General features: G+C 43.1%; 1 protein-coding gene across 2 annotated transcripts; it reads left to right on the top strand.

Annotated features, from left to right (window-relative positions):
• The first annotated feature begins 1,854 nt into the window (after nt 1–1,854).
• On the top strand, nt 1,855–22,866 carry ints8 (integrator complex subunit 8). 2 transcript variants are annotated; one of them, XM_085790732.1, is made up of 28 exons: nt 1,855–1,927; nt 3,682–3,820; nt 4,721–4,895; nt 5,486–5,626; nt 5,728–5,799; nt 6,659–6,710; nt 6,793–6,975; nt 7,110–7,217; nt 7,988–8,140; nt 8,251–8,351; nt 8,873–9,014; nt 9,107–9,177; nt 9,758–9,933; nt 10,598–10,728; nt 11,525–11,635; nt 12,180–12,384; nt 13,413–13,534; nt 14,267–14,451; nt 15,899–15,932; nt 16,240–16,299; nt 17,195–17,256; nt 17,377–17,495; nt 18,536–18,639; nt 18,829–18,879; nt 20,336–20,409; nt 20,495–20,559; nt 20,662–20,705; nt 22,641–22,866. In XM_085790732.1, the coding sequence occupies exons 1-28, from the start codon at nt 1,904–1,906 to the stop codon at nt 22,755–22,757; spliced, it is 3,021 nt and encodes a 1,006-aa protein (XP_085646858.1). In that variant the 5' UTR covers nt 1,855–1,903; the 3' UTR covers nt 22,758–22,866. The 2 variants fall into 2 exon arrangements, with proteins under 2 accessions (XP_085646858.1, XP_085646859.1); XM_085790733.1 differs by having other exon boundaries at nt 1,875–2,064.
• The last annotated feature ends 15 nt before the right edge of the window (nt 22,867–22,881 follow it).

Below are 22,881 nucleotides of genomic sequence, written 5' to 3'. Positions count from 1 at the left end.
TAGCGAACCTACTGCTATGACTATAGGGATTATGGCAATGGGCCAATTTGCCAAAATGTTGAACTATCCCTTTAAATATAGTTTCCCATGGTGCCCGACATGATGCATGATGGGAGTTTGACCTGTCGGACTGAGCCTGGTTCTGGTTCTGATGCCTTACATGCCTTTTCACACACTCACACCCTCAGCTGTTGTCTGTGACGCTGTCGTTTCCCACGCTGTGGCCGGTACCTGAAGTATTCACTGATCGATCTCCAAAGGCCATGTAGTGATTATTATTCAGCTTTTATTGATTAACTGAAGGAAAATAAAACTGTGCCGACTTGATTCCAATCAAAATGATTTTTTAAAATGTTTTTTTTTTTATAAACGATGTGCTGCTTTTAATGTCGTCTGATATTTGTTTCCAGGTCGTTGCTCCGCTCCTGTTAATCAATCATTATAAAATGGTGAAAGCACTTTGTGTGTTACAGTTTATTTTATCATACAGGTTCCTTCTCTGTTCCACATATAGATTTATTACAATGCTTTATTCTTTTGATTATTTTGATAATTAACATCACAGCTGGTGTGATAACCACATTGACTGTTTCAACCTTCACCTTCCCTAAAGTTATTGTTTTATCTGATGAATGTGTCATAAATATTACATTTTTCTGACATTTTGTTGGCAAACGTTTCAATTTCAGTTTAAAATGTTATTTTAAAGTTTTCCTTTTCTATGTGTTCAGGGGTTTTCAGTGTTACAGGTTTCACAACAGCTGTTTTAATTTTTAGGCAAGGCAGTTTTATTTGTATGTTTGTTATGTCTCAAAGGTCTTTAAACAGCATCATAACAACATCCTCTGACCTTTGACCCTCACATCCACTGAGGAAAAACTCCCAGGAGAAACCCTCTTAACAGGGAAAACGTTGGAGAAAGCTCGGGATGAAATGGTCAACGAGAGCTGATGAAGGAGGAAGCTGCTGCAGGCTCAGGTGTCCGACTCAATCAGACAAGGGGCCAAAATGTAAAACACAAAGTATGTTGCGGCTTGCGGGCCAGACATGAAAACTGTACTGTGATGTCAGAAATGGCGTGAAAAAAAACGGAACAAAACACAAATATTTAAGCCTGGTTTTCGGTCCAGAGGAGCAGATATAGGAGCTTGTTGATCTATTCCTTGGGCATGGTCGGTAGCTGTTGCAGAGTATTATGGGATTTGTAGTGTGTGCTATACTGTCAGGCAGTTAATAGCAATAGAAAAATGAGGTTTTCTTGCAGGCCACATTAAATACAGGCCTTGAGTAACAGCAGAGAGAGCAGCTTAATGAGAGGACTGGAGGGAAGGCTGGTCAAACAGCAGGGGGAAGGGGTGATACATGAAAGAGGAGAGGGGAAAGGACAGTAAAGGAGGATGAGAGGAGAGGAAAGAAGACAGGAGGAAAGAGGACAAAGGAGGAGGGGAGGAATGGAGAGAGGACAGGAAAGGAGGATGAGAGGAGAGGAAAGGAAAGAGGAGGAGGAGAGGCTCCATGTAACCTGATGTGTCCCCCTCAGAGGAAGAAAGTGTCTGCCTCTCTGTAACATTAACATCAATCTTTTTTTCTTGTTTTTTTTTTTTTAACTTTTTGATATTTATTTATGAAAAACAGAAAACTATTAACTCGTTGTAATTTATTTTCATTTCCCCTTTTCTCCTTAAAAGTTTAATTTTAAAATATTGTTTCTGGATAAAATAATGACGAGTCTAAAACATGACACTAATTATTCAGATTGAAGTCTGTATCATGTTTTCTGCGCTAATTGACGCTCAGGCGCAGACTGCTATAAAAAATAAAAAATAAACAACCGCAAATGTGACGCAATGACGCACGACGTGTCTCCCTGGTGACGCGGAGGAACCGGAAGTGGCGCGGAGAGATGTGGAAGCGGAGAATGAATAATGTGAGAACCGGAGAGAACAGAGAATAAACTTCCTCTGCTCCCGCGCTTTTATCTGAGGTTTCTCTTTGTTTAGTTTAGGTTTTTTTTTTAGTTTTTTAGCTCTTTAACCTTCTACCTGTTCATTCTGACGTGTTGAGGTAAGAAACTACGTCGTAACGGCCGCGGCTCGCGCTCTGCACCTTTAGCCACTTAGCTACAACATTAGCTCGGACTGTTGTTGCTGCAGAGACTCTGGGTGGAAGGGTGCGTTCGTTTCAAACGCAACGGCAGCCCGGACACAGCTCCACCTCCCTACACTTCTACTAGTTACAGTCATAAGCCCCGCCCACCCGGTACAGAACACGATAAACATCAAACATCCCCTTTGTCATAACTGAGAACTGAACAATAATATTCAGCTAAAACCATGATTTCTACCCGATTTCTACCGTTGTTACGTCGGAAAATAGCGAAAAATACGCGTTAAAATTTGAAATACCATGTTGTTTTTGTGTATTTTTATCACACATGACAAATTAAAGGCTCAAATAATCAGATTTAAGAACCTAAAGCCAATCAACTAATCAGTTAAGTTCATAATTGTGGGTCTGTAGATTGTACTGGAAGAACAAGCCAGTTGTATTCTTCATTTTGAGTATTACTTTGATTCATGTAGACAAAATATATTTTATACTACAACGTGTTTTCAATACTATATCAATTGTATAGATTTTACACAATTAAAAAGAATAGCAGACCAACAAAAAAGACGAATTCAGGTGAGCTAGTTAGAGATAACATTACATCTTAATGTTAAAATATTGATTACAAGAAATATTACTGCCTTATTTTGATTATTGTTAAATCATTAATAGGATCTGTCAGTGTTATATAATCTAAGTTTATGAATATATTATTACAGCTGATTGGTTAATGTAGGTTTGAACCCACAGCCTCCTCATTGGTTGATCCAGAGATGTTATTGATCACAGTATATATTAATATTAATTCATATTCATCTTCCTCTCAGTGTTGAATCTTTAATCTCGTCTGAACCATCGGATCATGTTTTTTTTTTTCAAGCATGTGTTTATTAGTTTTGTTTGCAATTTACAGTAAATCAAACAGGACATTCTTACAAGCAAGAAACAAATCAAACTTTATCTCCCTATTTTCCCTCCCTTCCCTTCTTCCCCTCACTAAATAATTAAAACATTAAAACTACAAAAACAAGATGAAAATAAAGCAAAATGGATGGAAGAATAATAATAAATAAGTAAATAAATAAATAAATAAAAGTAGACAAATACTGATAACAGTTATATGATGAATTTCAAGGGTGTTTCTCAGGACATTATATCACACAATCTACTCCCTCAGAGCCTCCTCCTGTTGAAGCAAATTACCAACATTAACATCATGTCTTAAAAAACATATAAAAGGTCTCCAGATGTTATCAAAAACATGATGTTTCCGTTTAATAATGTACGTTATCTTTTCCAATGCCATGTTTGATGCCATCTCTTTAATCCATCTTCCAATTCTGGGTGCATCAACGTTTTTCCAATTAAGGGAAATTATACGTTTAGCTTGAAATATACACATATCTACTAATCTAGATTCTTTACTTTGTAAATATGGGATAGTTGGATATATGCCCAGAAGGAAATGCTTAGGATCCAGTGGTAACTTCTTAGTTAACCATCGGATCATGTTGATGTTGTATTGTTGTATTGAGTTGAACTGACTGGTCTGTGTCCATGTCCGTTCTTCAGGGGAGGATGAGCGCTGAGGCGGCCGACAGGGTGGCGGCCGTGACCAGCGGCCGGCCCAGCACGCCGCTGCAGACGTCCTGGTTCGAGTTCCTGCTGGACGGCAGCTTGTTGGAGACACACCTGCAGCAGTCCCACCCAGGTAGGAGCCGCTCCAGCAGCTGTTTCTGAGCCTATGGCTGTATAATATCCCTTATTTATTGACTTTTATATTTTTATTTCTTATTTTTTATATTTTTTTATACATATACTCTCATATTTTACCCTGCTAGCACAATGCACTTGCACTTATAACTTTATCCATACCATGGTTCCCACTCTTTTCTTGAAATCCTTTTCCAGGACATTTTCAGCTGCTACAGTCTGACAGACTTGTTACTAAGGCCATACACATCGCCCCATCCCATTCATGCTTTGGAGAAGTTGTAGTTCGACAGTTGTACTTTATTTCATACATTCAACCAGTTTGTTTCTATATATATTCTCTTCTCGCACCCGTTAAATCATCAATTTAATGGTGTGCAGTCTATGGCTCTAACTTATCTATGAAATAATATCTTACGTGCTTAGAAATTACGACAAATTTATCATAGAACAACACAAAAACATGTTGTTTTTTATTTAAACCTTTAAATCTCTTTTCTCGCTGGGCACATCTTTGGAAAATAAATCCTTAGCAGGGTCTGAAAAAGTCAAATCGAGCTCTGGTAGCTGATGTCACCACGTGATAAAACAATTTTCCAGGACAACTCAAGTTTTTCCAGGACATTTGACCCTTTTTCTCGATTTCCATGTGTTTTCCATGACTGGATAATTGGTCAACCATTTTCCAGGTTTTCCAGGTTGCGTGGGAACCCTGCATACGCATACTCATATTGTTGTTGCTGTACAACTGAATGTTGGCACTGATGCGTTACTGTTATCGTCTGTCTTGTTTCTATGTGTGGTGCACTTTAAGGTTTAGCTTTTAATCTCGTTGTGCTGTTGTGCAATGACAAATAAATTCTGATTGCTCCTCTCTGTCTCTGTCTCCGTCTGTCAGACCCGACCCCGGTGCAGCTGATCGTCCAGTTCCTGGAGCAGGCGTCGAAGCCGTCGGTCAACGAGCAGAACCAGGTGCAGCCTCCAGCAGACAACCGCAGGAACCGAACGCTGAAGCTGCTGGCGCTGAAGGTGGCGGCGCACATGAAGTGGGACCTGGAGGTGCTGGAGAAAGGGTACGAGTGTGTGTGTATGTGTGTTTCAGATACAGTTGCATGTGAACAGTTCATCAAGTGGAAGATGAAATGATCTCCTAAAGACATAAAGTTACAGATGACACATTCACTTTACATTTTAAACTATAAAAATATATTTTTATTTCCATCTGTTCAAACTGCCAGAAAAGGAAAAGGTCCCTCGGCAAAGGTTTTTTATTTGGACCCAACCAACTCACGTATCCCTCCACCCAGGGTTAGCGCCCGCCGATCAGCAGTTGGTTAGGTCCAAATAAAAACTGTGTTTTTCCTGCACTTTGAAGGGCTGGAATAAATTATATTATAGCGAACAATGGAACTGTGTATTTTTTTCAGGTAAAACCTCTTTTAGGCCGCGAAAATAGGCCGTTTCTTTGGGTCTGTTCACAACAATGTATGTTGTAAATCTCTGGGCAGGGCTATTATGGGCTGGCGTTGCTAACGGGAGGAGTGCAGAGAGTCTTCTACTGCAATTAAAGTACTTAGGGGCTATTGTAGATCATACAACCCCACTTTAAAAAAAATGCTACTATCCCTTTAAACTCCAGACTGAGTGTCTCCGTCTCTGACAGGTTGACCATCCCGGTGTTGAACATGTTGCTGAACGAGCTGCTGTGTGTGAGCAAAGTGCCGCCGGGGGTCAAACACGTGGACCTGGACCTGTCCACGCTGCCCCCCACCACCGCCATGGCCGTCATCATCTACAACCGCTGGTGAGCAGCTCGGCCCACGGCCACAGGATGAGGATGAGGATGAGGATGAGGATGATGATGATGATGATGATGGTGGTGATGATGTCGTGTTTCTTCCTCAGGGCCATCAGAACCATCGTCCTGTCCAGTTTCCCGGAGAAACAAACCAAACCTGGACCTCATCAGATGAACATGTAGGTTCTGCAGCTGTGTACGCATCCTCATATCCAGATGTTTCACAAACAGAAGCTGGTTTTTCTCTTCTGGTGGACCTGTATGTTTATGTTTCCATGGTTTCAGCAGCTGTCACAGTCACAGTAAACTCATGGATCTATTAATGCCGGCTTTTAACTATGACTATCACACCAACAGACAGAAATCTGAGGTGGATAAACAGTACAGTGATGTCACCATGACTTGTTTGTACAATTAATCGCCACAATTAATTAATCATAATCATTCCTCAATACCACAGACCGTTGACTTGCTGTTCTGGTGAGCAGCTGGAACCAGGCCTTTCCGTCAAAATAAAAGCACCAAGCTGATAAAATGCAGTTAAACTTTTTAATTTAAGGAATATAATTTACAAGAAAATCCCTGAGCCATTAAGTTAACCTTTTTCTTTCAGTGTATTACAAGTTAATGTCTATTTTATAAGTTTTATGTTGGTGAACACTTTTACTTTGGTGAATTTGGTGATTTCTGGATCCGCTAGAAGACCGGGACCAGAATGCAGACAGACTTTGGAGTAAACAGTAACCAGACTCTTCTCCTCACTGAAGAGCCTGGTGACGCGAGTATAATCACACTGTCACTTTCCTAAAAAGATTCTGTGTCAGCAGATCAGTGCAACTCGCACGGAATATTGGTAGGAATAAAAAAAAGAAGAAGAAGAAAAAACTGTTAAAATAAACGTAAACATTTGGTATCAATGACAAATAATCACTGAAATAATGAAAACATTTCAATAATTGGTCCTATATTAATAGATACTTAAAATGGATGGTGTGTGATTGAAGGTGAATCCTGATGTGTGTTTCCTGTGTGTTCCAGGCTCAGTGTGGTGCAGCAGGAGAAGGAGATGACAGACAACATCCTGACCGTGGTGAGTTCAGGTTCCTCTGGTCAACATGTAGATGAAACGCTGCTCTGAGGTTAAACGTCTCCGTCTCCGTCTCCGTCCTCAGCTGAAGGAGCAGGCGTCCGACTCCGTCAGCGTCCTGGAGGGAGCTCTGCAGCTCAAGAAGGATTTCTACGTCCACACCCTGAGGACTCTGGACCTGCTGGCTGCAGACGCCGCCGCCGCCAACGGGGAGACGGAGTCGTCCACCGCCGGCCTTCGGATCAGCGCAGACGAGCTGCACTGTCAGGTCAGAGACAAGAGACAAGGGACAAGGGACAAGGGACAAGAGACAAGAGACAAGAGACAAGGGACAAGGGACATGGCTGCTGGACGGAAGGACTCGTTAACCGAGACTGTCTCCTGTCTGTGTGTGTGTTGCAGGTTCACTATGATCTGGGAGGAATCTTCTTCCAACAAGGCTGCACAGACCAGCCGGCCTTCGAGAAGGCCAGAGAACACTTCAGACAGACCAGGGAGCTGCTCAGGAAGGTGCTGCACACACACACACACACACACACACACACACACACACACACACTGGCTTTTATTACGGTCTGGGCTGCTAAGCTGCCAGGACACTGTTGTATTCCCAGGAATTCTTTCTTTCTTCTTCTTCTTCTTCCGAGGGAATCCTACTTCCCATGGACGAAAACTCACCAAACTTTACTCATTAGCTCAACTCCAAGGACATGCCCCTCCCCCCTCCTAGGGGGGGCACAATAAACGTTTACATTTAAAAACTTTAAAAATGGCCTGTGACTCCCTGAGTCGATAAATGAAACCACACAGCAGGTCTCACTACCAGCCAATTAGCTCAGCGAGTTCTTGGTGTCAGAGGATGTGGGTTCAAGACCCAACAAGGGAGTTGATGATAACACATCAAAATACCAGATGGTCTTAGAGTCATAGTAGATGATGTTTGACAGATACATTTCAGAATTTTACCTCAAAAACTGATTTTTCTTTTTACAGTGGTTTCAAATCTGCCTGTGCGACAGTGAATTAGCTCAGTGAGATAGACAACGGCCTTTGGTTCCATAAGTTGTGGGTTCAGTCTTCAACTGGTGCATTAGGTCAACTGTCCTGTCTTCCTATTCTCCTGTTTGTTGCTCAGAATTTGCCTAAATTTGCCAAAAAATAGCCCGGACCCGACCCATCGTTGCGCAACAGCTATAATTTTTATTTGAGACTTGAGCTAAAAGCCAATGAACAAAGACAGGTGTTGATCCTCTGACCAGTGTCTCTTCTCTCCATCTCAGCTGGACGCTCCGGTTCACGTCCACCTGGACGAGAAGCGTCTGTCTGGATACTGCAACGCCTGCAGAGCTCTGACCGGAGACTGTGACCCGGCCGACGCCACCACGCCGCCGTACGACCAGATCAACAGTCTGATCAGAGCCCACGACCACCAGGTCTCACACACACACACACACACACACACACACACACACACACACACACACTCTGACAGTCACAGCAACAGGAAGCTGAAGCTGTCAATCACCTCCTCCTCTGTCCTCAGGCCGTGGTCGAAGCGTTCATCAAAGACAACGTGAGCCGTAGTTTACCCAACCACTTCAGACGCTCGGTGCTGCGGGAGTTCCTCTACAAGGTCCAGCAGGGGTGAGACACACACACACACACACACACACACACACACACACACACACACACACAGAGGAAATGTGGAATTAATTTTAGTCACTTTATCAATGCAACACTATGTTTTTTTTTAACAAAGTTTTACATAATTTCTCACATTTTTGAGAAGGACAGTGGTGTTTTTAGGACGTGTCCTGCCCAGGTTTGCCAAAATGCATTAAAATTCAAATAAAGAAACACAGCAAAAAAAATAAGTTCACTTAAATCCACTGTAGGTGGATAAATGTATCATTCTTTTGTGGTTTACACCATTTGACATTTTCCGTGCATTCAGTCTGACTTTTGTTAAAAAATAGTTCAAAAGTCATAAAACCAACATGAATACAGAATAAACATTTAAACAAGTCTGATGCTTTTCAAACATATTTTAAAGATATTTCTGAATTGCTCATCTTTTTCACACACACACACACAGAGAGAGAGAAAGTGTGTAACAGTGTGTAACGGTGTGTAACGGTGTGTAACGGTGTGTGTGTCCTCAGGGACGCGGGTCTGGACGAGCTGTGTCACCAGCTGTGTGTGTGCAACGCGGTGAGAGACGCTCTGGAGGGAGAAGTCCTCAGCGTGCGCTTCCAGCAGCTGCTGCTCCGACCCAGCAAGCGCATGGTCGACTTCATCCTGGAGGTGAGTGAGGTCACAGGTCACAGGTCACAGGTCAGAGGTCATGAGATGCAGCAGCATGAAGCTTCATCTGACTCCTCCTCCTCCTCCTGCAGGTCTGCAGTCGCTCTCTGGAGAAGGAGCGTCCGTCTGAGACGTCCAGGAGGAACATGGCCAACTTCATGAAGTGAGTTAAACAGATGTTCAGACAGATGTTCACCCATTCTCATTTTGCGCCGCCACCGACTCGTTAATTAATGCAAACACTGCTGGTTGATAAGTTTCGTTTTTACCGTGCACCACCACTGGCATTGCTCTCTCTCTCTCTCTGTCTCTGTGTGTGAGTGAGTGAACACAGCGAAGCAGCGCTACGCAGAGATGAATTAATGGAACGATATTGCATTGATGGGGGGGGGGTGCAGAATCAATTTGCAAGATGCAGTGTTTTCAGACCTCAAATAATGCAAAGAAAACAAGTTGATATTCATTTTAATCCTACAGCAGCAGTGACTGTTCACTGATTTAGTGATTATTTACTGAGAGTTCTAAGATTTTCTATTAAAATAAAGCCAATAATGATATTTTTTTGTGTTCTCTTTTTATTTGGAAAAGTACCGAAAAGTATCGAAAAACATGTTGGTACCGATACCCGTACCAACATGTTGGTATCGTGACAACACTAGTTCAGACAGATGTTCACCCGTCTAACACCAGACCTTCAGACAGATGTTGATACAGATGTTGACCCCTCCTCCCCCTGTGGCCAGGACTCTGTGTGAGAGCCTGGAGGACTTGTCCCTGGTCTTCGTGGTGTCGTCTCATAAACTGTTCATGGAGCTGCTGAGGGAGGAGGAGAGGAAGCTGCTGGTGGAGCAGATGAGGAAGAGGTCGGCCACCATCAACCTGAGCGCCAAGCCGCTGCCGTCCTTCTACGACATCCCAGGTACGGACCGAACGCAGCTCACTAGCTTTTATACATTAAAGGGATAGTTCACCCAAAATTCAAATTTCACTCATTATCTACTCACCCTCATGTCGACTAAGGGCTGGGAGAAGTTTCAGAGTCCTCCGTGTCTTCTCTGAGTTACAGCGGGGTCCATGCAGCAGTATTTGTCCATATAATGGTTGTGAATGGAGCTCACTTTTCTTCGTCCAAAAAGACACACCAAAAAAATCTAAATACCTCCATAGTGCTCTTGTATTGAAGCCCCAACATGAGAAATTGTTCCGCCGGTCAGTGCAAATCACACAGGAAGAGCAGTGAACTGAGACACTGGGAGCTTCCGCTACAAACAAGCTTAAAATATAGACTTATTTAATTTTTTTCGGAACAATTTCTCATGTCGGGGCTTCAATAATGAAATTTGAATTTCGGGTGAACTATCCCTTTAATACTGACCTGAACCAAAGAGGAGAAATGAGCCGAGTCATTTCTCTCTAACTTCAGTCTGAACCAGGTCGTTAACAACACTGTGAATAAATGTAGTGGCTCAATGTGAACACCAGACCAGACCAGATGGAAACGGTTCAAACCTGAAAGACTCATTCAGTCAGAGAGAGGAAACGGTCTCCATGGTAACCAACCTCCCGTCTCGTCGTGTCTCCAGCCTCGGCCAGCGTGAGCATCGGGCAGCTGGAGCAGCAGCTCATCTTGTGTCTGGAGCCGCGGAGGATCCGACAGATCCTCATCGAGCTGCACGGGATGGCAGAGAGACCGTTCTGGAGGGTCAACAGCAAGGTCAGCCCCCAACCCCCCCCACTTTTTGATTATTGTTTGACTTTTTTCTTTCTTTTTTCATTTTACCACTTTTCTTAAAATTTTTTGAGAAATTCTACCAGTTTCTTCTCAATTTTTCTTTTCTACTTTTTACTATTTTTTTTAAAAGAAATTGTACCCCTTTTTGTATTATTGTTTGTCCCCCCCTCTTTTTTTTGAGAAATGTTACCACATTTTTCTATAATTCTTGACTAATTTTACCAGCTTCTTCTCAAATTAAAAAAAAAAAACAGTTTACTATATACTATTTTTACTTTTACCACTTTTTTTAAAATTATTGTTTGACTTTTAATTTATTTTTTTTATTTTACCACTTTTCCTAGAATTTTTACCAGTTTCTTCTAAAAAAATGTTTTACTTTTTTTTTTTTTTTTTTTTTAAATGTGACCACTTTTTTGAGAAATGTTACCAGATTTTTCTAAAAAAAAATTTAACTTTTTTGTTTATTTTTTTGTGAGAAGTTTTATCTTTCAAAAATGTGCGCCTAATTTAAACGTACATTGACTTTTTGTGTATTTCTGGTGTTTGCTTCAAAGTTTTGTCCAATGGGGGTCCGTGGTCTAATTTGTGTCAATTTTGGGTCCTTGATGTAAAAAAGTTTGAGAACCACCGGTCTATGTGATACAAGTATGAACAGTTTACCACCTAAAAAGCAGTTTACCCACTACAAAACATTAGACTACACCACTGCCCCCCCCCCACACACAGCTCAACACCTGTCAGTCAACTACTAACCTGTGTGTGTGTGTGTGTGTAGTGGGAGGTTCCTCCAGACTACATCAACGTGATCCTGGGGATCAAAGACAACCTGACCAAGGACCTGGTCTACATCCTGATGGCCAAAGGACTCCACTGCATCTCAGTGAAGGTCTGGATTATTATTTTAAATTTATACATAGAAAGGAGCATTGGTATTACATATTATAGATATATATTATAGGTATTATTAAATCATATAGTTATTTGTATTAATAATTTATAATATTCCAAGGTTTTTTATAGCTTTTCTGTCTTTCATATTTCGTAGTAGCTGCAAATAATATCTGATTTCTATTTTAAACTAAAAAAAATTGTTTTTTTGGATGACCATTTCCGTTTATGGATGTAATATTTTCCTTGTAAAATGAAAAGATTCAACAAAAAACAATTCCTTTTCCTTAACTTTCTTTTCATCATAAGTGAGAATTATATCTTTTTTTTTTAAAAGTTTAATCTTGATGCCTGTCAACAATGTAAACACGTCTTCTAGTTCCCTCCAAAACAAACAGGTATAACGACATTCAAAAAAAAGATGATAAGTATTTTTCTCTGGAAGGTCTGGATTATTACTGATGGATGTTTGTTCACGCTGACAACATCACAGAGTGAGTGAGTTGCCATAGAAACGGTGCTAACGGTGCTGTCTGTCCCAGGACTTCGTCCACGCCCGGCTGCTCTTCTCCTCCTGTCTGGAGCTGGTCACCGAGTTTTCCCCGAAGCTGCGTCAGGTGATGCTGAACGAGATGCTGCTGCTGGAGGTGCGAGCCCACGAGAGCACGGCGGCCGAGGGCAGCAAGGAGCGGCCCCCCCCCGACCTGGTCAGCAGGGTCCGAGGTTACCTGGAGATGAGGATCCACGGTGAGGAGAAGACCTCGTCCACACGGAAACTTGTTCGTTTTAAAAAAAAGAACTCCGTAAACACGTCGTCGTTTCCAGAAATCTCTGCTTCCACTCTGATCCACTGTAAACTGTTAATGTGATAGTTCAACATTTTGTCAAATCGGCCCATTGCCATAATCCCTATAGTCATAGCAGTAGGTTCGTTACCTTTAATTGTCGGTGCAAGCTATTTTTAGAACGGCGGAGCAGAGCCGTGAGCTGCTCAGAGCTACGCTACGGAGGTTCATTATGGGATTTCTTGGTTTCCCTCATCAAACTCATCAAATACACAATCCAACAACTCCACAACGCTCTGGTGGACAAGTTGTGACCTGCACATTCACCACGCTATGAGATAATAACACAACGTTACCAGACAGAGTTGTTTTAGAGGGAAATTCATGCAAAACCGCTGATGCACGTTGCCTTCAGGGACAGTTTTTCATCAAGCAGTCTCTGTATTTCCCTCTAAAACAACTCTGTCTGGTAACGTTGTGTTATTATCTCATAGTGTGGTGAATGTGCAGGTCACAACTTGTCCACCAGAGCGTTGTGGAGTTGTTGGATTGTGTATTTGATGAGTTTGATGAGGGAAACCAAGAAATCCCATGAGCCTCCGTAGCGTAGCTCTGAGCAGCTCAGCTCACGGCTCTGCTCTGCCGTTCTAAAAACAGCTTGCACCGACAATTAAAGGTAACGAACCTACTGCTATGACTATAGGGATTATATTATGGCAATGGGCCAATTTGCCTTTACAATCCCTTTATCCCTTTACAAATGGCAAATTAGAAGTGGATTAAATGCTGCAAACTTTATTACAACATGTGGCAGATTGTTGAATCTGTATTTCTGTGTGTGTGTGTGTGTGTGTGTGTGTGTGTGTGTGTGTGTGTGTGTGTGTGTGTGTGTGTGTGTGTGTGTGTGTGTGTGTGTGTGTGTGTGTGTGTGTGTGTGTGTGTGTGTGTGTGTGTGTGTGTGTGTGTGTGTGTGTGTGTGTGTGCGTGCAGACCTACCGCTGCGTCAGGTGGTGGGGGAGGAGTGTGTTGCCTTCATGTTGAACTGGAGGGAGAACGACTACCTGACGCTGCAAGTGCCTCCGTCTCTGGTCATGAACAACCCCTACATCAAGGTAAGCTGTCAGTAAGCAGTCACACAGGCCACGCCCCCTCACTGCTCATTTGAACTATTGTAATGTTATGGTGTAATACATATCCCAGTTATCTCAAGAAATTAAAGATCTTACAAAAGAAAGTAATTCGAGTAATATCATGGACCAAGTTAAATGCCCCCTCTGATCCTCTTTTCTACAGTTACAAACTTCTGAACCTCACTGAATGTAACACTTTTCCCACAACGCCTGTGTAATGGTATGATGAAGCATTTAGACTCAATGACAGACTCTGCTGCCATCTCATCCCAATGTCTTTACCCACAACTTCTAAAGGGAAAGAGACAGAAACTGAAAGGTACAAGTCTCAGTGTGACCGTTAAAGGACCACAGACTTGGAATGAGGTTGAGAGCACGATAAAAGAGTCTGCATCTCTTGTCTCTTTTTAAAAAGAGATTAAAACAAAACTGCTGCTGAAATATGTTTAAATCAAGCTCGGTTTGCTGTTTTTTTGTTTTTTTTCATGTACCTGTGCCTGATGAGTCATTATTGTGTGTAACCATATACTCTATGTACTTATGGAATTACCTTAGATGGTTAGGGTTAGGTTAGATTTTAGGTAGAGATAGGAATTGTATTTCATAATATTTTTCATAAGGATTTTAAAATGATTTGTAAAATAAAAAAACAACCTTGAACCTTGCTGTGGCCCTGACCTTTGACCTCTGACCCCCCCACCCCCTCTGTGCCAGCTGGGGCAGCTGCTGGCCTCCACCTGTAAGGAGCTCCCCGGTCCTAAAGAGTGCCGGCGCACGGCCAAGGAGCTGTGGGACGTGGTGGTGCAGATCTGCAGCGTCTCCATCCAGCACAAGAGGAACAGCGACGGCCGAGTGGGACTCATCAAGCACCGGGAGTCCTCCATGGGCATCCTGTACAGGTACACACACACGCACACACACACACACACACACACACTAGTCTGGGGCCGTTGACTCGCTGTTTTGGTGAGCAGCCGGATCCAGGGCAAGAGAGACGGGTCTTTCCGTCAAAATAAAAGCACCAAGCTGATAAAATGCGGTTAAACTTTTTAATTTAAAGCAGAAGTAAGTGGTCCGGTCGTTTTCGCTAATGCTGCGTTCCAGGCAGGCTTTTGAAATCGTAAATTACAGCTTCAAGTCACAGCTTACGACTTTGTAGCGTTCCAGGCAACCCACTCGCGTTTTTCCGACCTGTTTTACCGGTGAAAGTCACTATAACGGCCACTCGTAACTTCCGACCCGTGAACTCGTACCAGATCGAACTGGTACGACTTCACGGTCGGAAAAATACGAGTTTCCTTGAACGCACCATAACAGTCCTCGTCCCTACATCGCCACATTCACAGCGTCCCTTGGCTGCACACACAGCCCTGCATGCCGTTCTCTCTCCTCATTGGATAAAAACTGTAGGATACGATAAATGTTTTCTCCTCGGCTCAGAGCAGAGCAGAGTGACTGACAGACCCGTGTTTCAGACCAAACACTCTATGTAAGTGATTGCTGTCGGAAGATAGAACTATTTAAGACTTATATTAACACAAATATATCACTTACTTCTGCTTTAAGGAATATAATTTACAAGAAAATCCCTGAGCCATTAAAGGAGAATTCCAGTCATTTTTGACCCCTAAATCGTTGTCCTGATGGTCACCCAGTGTTGGGGGGGGAGGGGCAAAAAACACGACTAAAATTGCTGCAGGCAAACCAGAGTTACACCATGGCTACCCGGCGCTAGCGATAGCGACAACGCTAACCCATGGGGGCAATTCTTTCAACCACAACAAAAACTCAGAAAACAATCAAATATCTATGGTACATGACTGGAATCCTTAAAGACACCACTGAACTCATATAGTGTACAGTATAAACAGTATAAACTTTGTGTTTTTGCATGTAGCCACTCACCTCAGACAGCCGAACTCTGAAACATCCTGGAAAGACATTACTATCCCATCGCAGAACGCCTGCTCTCCCCGCCCTTGTTGTGATGATTTCTTTACTAAAATAAACGGTCGGAGATATTATGCATCAATTTTAGTCGCGTTTTTTTGCGCCCCTCCCCAACCCTGGGTGACCATCAGGACAACCATTTAGGGGTCAAAAATGACCAGAATTCTCCTTTAAGTTAACCATGTTCTTTTATTATATTTAATTGTATTACAAGTTAATGTCTATTTTATAAGTTTAATGTTGGTGAACACTTTTACTTTGGTAAATTTGGTGATTTCTGGATCCGGAACCAGAATGCATACAGAATTCGGAGTAAACAGAAACCAGACTCTTCTCCTCTGAAGCGCCTGGTGTTTCCACCTGTCTCTGTCTCCAACTCTGTTTCTTTGTTTTCAGGAGTAAATTCATCACGTTCATCAAGAAGCTCAGAGTGAGTGTGAACACACGTCGATGTGTTTTTATTTTGTATTGTTTGTTGGTTTGTGTACACCATAAATCAACTTTCAAAGCAAATATTCACTTTTCCTTTTCATTCATGATCCTCACACACATCGCTCTGACTCCTGTGATGATAGTTTACAGATTCACGTTTCAACAGTGTCTAAAAAAACACGTCAGATTTATTGGTTGGACATGTGGAAGTAGATGAAACATTTACTGGAAGTGATTTAAATGTGTTTTATATGACATGAAATAAAGTCTTCATTCATTCATCCGTTCATGTTTCCTGGTTCCAGGAGCCGCTGGTGCTGACGACGCTCATCTCTCTGTTCGTGAGGCTGCACAGCATCGTCAGGGTACGACACGCTTCCTGTTTGACCTTGAACTTTGACCTCCGTGATGTCATCAGCTCATCCTTCAGTCTGAAGAAACGTTTTCACTGAAACAGCCGAGACCCAGTTCAGCTGCTTCAGAGTCAGAACCAGAAATGTTTTTATTGTGTAAAGAGCAGTAAAGCTCAGTTTACAGCACAGGGAACTTGACCTGGTGTCGGGTACAAACACAAAAGGTTCAAAATAATAGTAAAAAGTAGTGATAAAATAAACAGGGTTCCTACGCAAGTATGGAAAGTATGGAAAAGTATGGAATTTGATTTTATACATTCCCAGGTCTTTAAAAGTATGGAAAATGGAAACTATTGTATGGAAATATATTTATTTTCTTTATCTTATCTTGGTTTGGTCTTATCTTAAGTTATTTTGGTTAATTATTTTGTATGCGCTATTGTATCTAGCTACAATCACCTGGAAATTATTTGGTTGCATAATGGCATACTCATTCAGAATAATGAAAACAAATGATAAATTGCATGCTTTTTTTTATATTATGCACTTAAATATCACAAATTATTAGATTTTTTTTTTGCCAAGAAGTCTGGAAATTAGGAAAAAGTATGGAATTTGGAAATTTCAAATGTGTAGGAACCCTGAATAAAGATTTAAATAAAATAGAATAAAATATTATGAATGGAAAAATATTCTAGCACAAAAAAGCATATTCTATACCCTATTCTATTTTATATAAACCCTCAATTGTATAAAGGTAAAATATGTACAGAATACAGAAAAGTTATTGTTGTTATTAGAAGGTCGATGACGTCACAGCGTCATGACAGGTGAAGATGATGATGATGATGATGATGATGATGATGATGATGACAAAGACGCTCCTCTTCTTCTTCTTCTCCTCCAGGACGACATCGTGAACGAGGTGACAGCAGAACATCTGTCCATCTGGCCGTCCACACTCGCAAAGTAAGAACCAACAGCCGTTAACTAACTCCTCGTTACTCGTTAATTTAAACGTGATGGTGATGATGTAACGATGATGTAACGATGATGTCACGATGATGTCACGATGATGTCACTGCTCAGCATCCAGGCGGTGGACGTGGAGGCGGTGGCGGTGACGGTGAAGGAGCTGGTGTCCTACGCTCTGACGCTCAACCCCAACAACCAGTCCTGGCTCGTCACGCAGGCCGACATCTACTTCGGTGAGAAACATCTGGACAAACATCTGGTTACAGAGAAACATCTGGACAAACATCTGGTTAGAGATAAACATCTGGACAAACATCTGTCTACAGAGAAACATCTGGTTAGAGAGAAACATCTGTTTACAGGGAAACATCTGGTTAGAGAGAAACATCTGGTTAGAGAGAAACATCTGGTTAGAGAGAAACATCTGGACAAACATCTGTTTACAGAGAAACATCTGGACACAGAGAAACATCTGGTTAGAGAAACATGTTCTGTCCACACTAACATCTGTTTAGAGAGAAACATCTGGACACAGAACAGAAACATCTGGTTAGAGAAACATCTGTCTACAGGAAACATCTGGTTAGAGAGAAACATCTGTCCAGAGAAACAGCTGGTTAGACAGAAACATCTGGTTAGAGAGAAACATCTGTCTACAGGAAACATCTGGTTAGAGAGAAACATCTGGTTAGAGAGAAACATCTGTTTACAGGGAAACATCTGTTTACAGGGAAACATCTGGTTAGAGAGAAACATCTGGTTAGAGAAACATCTGTCTACAGGAAACATCTGGTTAGAGATAAACATCTGTCCAGAGAAACATCTGGTTAGAGAGAAACATCTGTCTACAGAGAAACATCTGGTTAGAGAGAAACATCTGTCTACAGGGAAACATCTGTCCAGAGAAACATCTGGTTAGAGAGAAACATCTGTCTACAGAGAAACATCTGTTTAGAAAGAAACATCTGTTTACAGGGAAACATCTGTTTAGAAAGAAACATCTGTTTACAGGGAAACATCTGTCTACAGAGAAACATCTGTCTACAGAGAAACATCTGTCCAGAGAACAGAAACATCTGTCCAGAGGCTCCACAGCTGAATCCAGAGCTTTTCAAATTAAAGTCAAAAACTAACTGTTGAACTTGGAGGCTTTTATTGTGAAGGAGCAGCTTGAACTCTGAGCTGCTTCTGCTCTTTGTGTCAAACACTGAACATCTGGACGATGAACATGTGGACGCTCCACTGATCCAGATGTTTCTCCTCCTCTCCGCAGTGACCAATCAGTACTCAGCTGCTCTGAACCTCTACCTTCAGGCCGGAGCCGTGAGCTCCGACTTCTTCACCAAGACGGTTCCACCGGACGTCTACACCGACCAGGTACACACACAGAGACACACACACACACACACACACACACACACAGACACACACTGAGACACACACACACACTGAGACACACACCGAGACACACACACACACACACCGAGACACACACACACACACACACACACACACACACACACACACACAGATGAACCCGTATGTGACTCTCTCTGTGTGTTGCAGGTTCTGAAGAGGATGATCAAATGCTGCTCCATGATGAACTGTCACACTCAGGTCAGAGGTCACGATGCAACACACACACACACACTCACACTCTGACGGTGCGTTCACACCGGGCGCGAGTAAAATATTCGCCTCGTTCTACTCGCTCGAGTTTGCCCGCTGGAATATTTGTTTTTACTTGCGGCATTTGCGCGAATATTTCGCTTGAGTTCAATATTTTGAACTCGAGCGAACAGGCTAATTTCGCGTTTTCGCTTCATTCGCGCTGCGCCGTTCGCGTCATACCCCGTCCTGACCTACAGCGATGCGACAGCGACGCGAGCGAGGAAAAGTGATTAGAATGTGTTACTATTCAATCAGCCTGTCCTGACGCCGCGAGTGACGTCGCGCCGTCCAGCGATGTCGCTCAACCCTGAAATTATCGCTTGCGTTGTCTCTATCTGGACGACATTTCGCGGCTGTGTCCCGCCCCTTAACACTTCTTATTGGTTGATAATGGTGCGTTCATAACAACTCGGAGGTCGGGATTCCCAACTTGGAAATTTCCGACTTCCGACATCATTGCGTTCACGCTGCAGGAACTCGGGAGAAAAAAAACATGGATACCTGAAGGAAGTTTGGCGTGTTATTGTGGCTCATCGCTGAATACGAAAAATATATGCAGCAGTAAATGATGTTTATTCTGGAGGAGAGGAGACGCTGCAGATGAGTGCACATATAATGTTACAGCCTTGATAACAGTTAAACGTTATTTCCGTCACAAACGAGGACCGCAATTTCACACCATACAACAATCACACCTTAATATAAACGTATTTCATATAGGCTACTGCAATAATACACAAAAATATGCATTAAAACCTCAACAAATAACTTAAAATGTCTAAATTCTAACTGTTTAAGACGAGGGCTGCCATGTTTTGATGTTGTCGTGACGTCAAGTCAGAAAGTCGGAGCTCTGATATGATACCCGAGTTCCCGACCTGTAATTTCCGAGTTCAACGCCGTTCAATTCATTTTTTACAACTCGGAGCTCGTTTTTTTCCGACTTCCGAGTTGTCTTGAACGCAGCATAAGTTCACGCTGCTTTCTGTTGACAAGCAAGTTATCAGAGAGAGGAGGATATGAGAGGGAAAAACACTCAAAGATGTGAAAAACGGCAACCAGGAAATGCCAGGAATTTCAAAACGGCGCCGCAGGTTTGTGTACGTCCCTCGATAAATTGATTGGTTTGGATTCTGAACCAATAGAATTTACTCGCAACAAAATCGTCTCGCTGCCTATCAGGACACCTTCGCGCGAGTTTTCGTTGCCGTTTCGCCCGCTCACTGTATGTCAGGACGAGGTGTCATTCGCGCCGTGCCATTCGCATCATTCGCGCCGCCGGCACGAATTCGCGTCCATTAGCGTCTGTACATTGACTTTGTATGTAATCTGATCGCGCTAAAAATTCGCCTCGCGCTCAGTGTGAACAGGCCGTGACTCTGTGTGTGTGTGTGTCGTCCAGGTGGCTGTGCTCTGTCAGTTCCTGCGTGAGGTCGACTACATGACGGCGTTCAAAGCTCTTCAGGAGCAGAACAGGTGAGTCACAGTCACAGCATCAGCCCCCCCCCTCCTCCCCCTGTGAAACATCTGTAACATCTGCCTCCTCCTCTCGTCTCCACAGCCACGACGCCATGGACTCGTTCTACGACTACATCTGGGACGTCACCATCCTGGAGTATCTCACACGTATCCTCCTCACGCCGACCTTTAGTTTGACCTTTACTGACCTTTCATGACCTTTCATGACCTTCACCTGCTCCACTCTTCTTCTCCTTAATGTGAGTTCAGATATTCACCATAAACGCGGCGAGACGGAGAAGAGACAGATTGCGGTGAGTCAAAGACGCATCACGGCACAAAGAGGTTTTACAGATGTTACACTGACAAACTGCAGCTGGATGTTAATTCTATTTATTTATATTATATTTGAAGTTTTGCAGTTTGTTTGGAGGGAGTCAAAGTTTTCCTCGACACATCTCTGTCCCGTAACACACGGGTTCCCAACCTTTTTATCACCGTGGCCCATTACAAACTAGGGCTGTCACTTTTTATTCGACATTCGAATATTCGTTCGAATGTGGGGGGAAAAGTTCGTATTCGAGCGGTAATGACCTGCTCGATATGCAGGCTGCAGCAAAGATACTCTATTTACCGTCTTTGGCTGCAGTGCCTGGTGCCTGCATAGCGCCGCGGAACGTCCACCGGACGCGCAAGGGCCGCGAACAGCCGAGAAACGGAGCCAGTTTACTTTCTGTGCCCATACTAACCGCTGGTGTGGTGTCGCGGTGTGCACCTCCGCGGCCGGCTCGCGCCGTGCAGCGTCTGGTCTATTTTGTGTGAGAGCCGCGAGCAATCGCGTCAAGCTGGGCAGGAAGTCAAACATGAAACAGCGAGAGTATCCGGTCAATTTTCAAAATAAAACACATGTAATGGAAGCAGGTGTTCAGTGCTTTTGTGGCGATCTCAGGATGTTCTAGCCTGGCTCTCGCCAGACCCTTGTAGTTCCGCAAAGCTCCACCAGAGGCGCTACGCTCAGCTTCACACAAGGGTCTGGACTCGAGGCCAATGCAAACTTCTTCCCCGGAGCAAAAAATAATGAACCAATCAGGATCGCCGGGCGGGACTTTCTGAGGTGTGACGTAGCGCTGAAGCGACTGTTTGAGTCAAACAACAATGGCGGCTCGCAGTGAGTGGCTGAAGTAGCACGTCATTCAAGATAACGGACAAGTGGTTTATCCAATCACATACAAGATTTTTTTACAAGCCCCCGCCTTCTGAAATGAATCGCCTATGGAGCAGTCCCAGACCCTTGTGTGGAGCTCAGCGTAGCTTTGTGGAACTACAAGGGTCTGGCGAGAGTCAGGCTAAGGATGTTCTGCTTTAATCCAGAATGCAGAGAGATTTGAAGTTCTATGTGAACGGTCCCCACATTTATTACACACTGTGGAGTTTGGAGCATGTGAATCCCCTGTTGCAATGAACCCCTAATTTAAACAGGACTCCTGGTTTTTCTTTTAGAACAGCTTTCTTCTTGTTGCCAGTTGTCAGGTCTTCTGTCGTCTCATTATTGAGTTTTTCCCGGCAACATGTGTTTTTCACTCTTCTATGTTTGTGAAGCTGCCTGTCAATTGGGCAGCGCTAGGAAGATGCACAAACGGAAGTGGCAAAATTTCCAAAATAAAACGACTGGAAGTGTAAAATAGACAAAACAAAACGATTATATATTTTTTTCATTCTCTTTCTGCTGCCCGGTACCAAATGATCCACGGCCCGGTACCTGGGTTTGGGAACCCAGGCTGTAACACACACACAGTTGTTGTGTAACTTGGTTTTTGTTTGTGCGAGTTTGTAAATGTAGAGACTGCTTGATGAAGGCAACGTGCATCAGCGGTTTTGCATGTATTTCCCTCTAAAACAACTCTGTGTGGTAACGTTGTGTTATTATCTCATAGCGTGGTGAATGTGCAGGTCACAACTTGTCCACCAGAGCGTTGTGGAGTTGTTGGATTGTGTATTTGATGAGTTTGATGAGGGAAACCAAGAAATCCCATAATGAGCCTCTGTAGCGTAGCTCTGAGCAGCTCACGGCTCTGCTCCGCCGTTCTAAAAATAGCTTGCACCGACAATTAAAGGTAACAAACCTACTGCTACGACTATAGGGATTATGGCAATGGGCCAATTTGCCAAAATGTCAAACTATCCCTTTAAAACCAAAGTAAATAGTGAAACCAGTGATCATGACTCCTCCTCCTCCTCCTCCTCCTCAGATGAAGGCCATCGGGCAGACGGAGCTCAACACCAGTAACCCTGAGGAGGTTCTGCAGCTCGCCGCCCAGAAGAGGAAGAAGAGGTTCCTGCAGGCCATGGCCAAGCTCTACTTCTGATCTTCATCATCAGCTTCATCAGTGTCACACGTCGGGGGGGCGGAGGGAGGGGGGAGAGCTTTTATTTTGTAGTAGAAAATAAACATCTAAATAATAATAAATACAGTTCATTTGTACATTTTGT

This window comes from Trachurus japonicus, chromosome 11 (genome assembly GCF_045865225.1).
Source record: "Trachurus japonicus isolate A0001 chromosome 11, Traja_1.0".
Lineage (NCBI taxonomy): Eukaryota > Metazoa > Chordata > Actinopteri > Carangiformes > Carangidae > Trachurus > Trachurus japonicus.
This window is presented reverse-complemented; position numbering and strand designations above follow the sequence as displayed.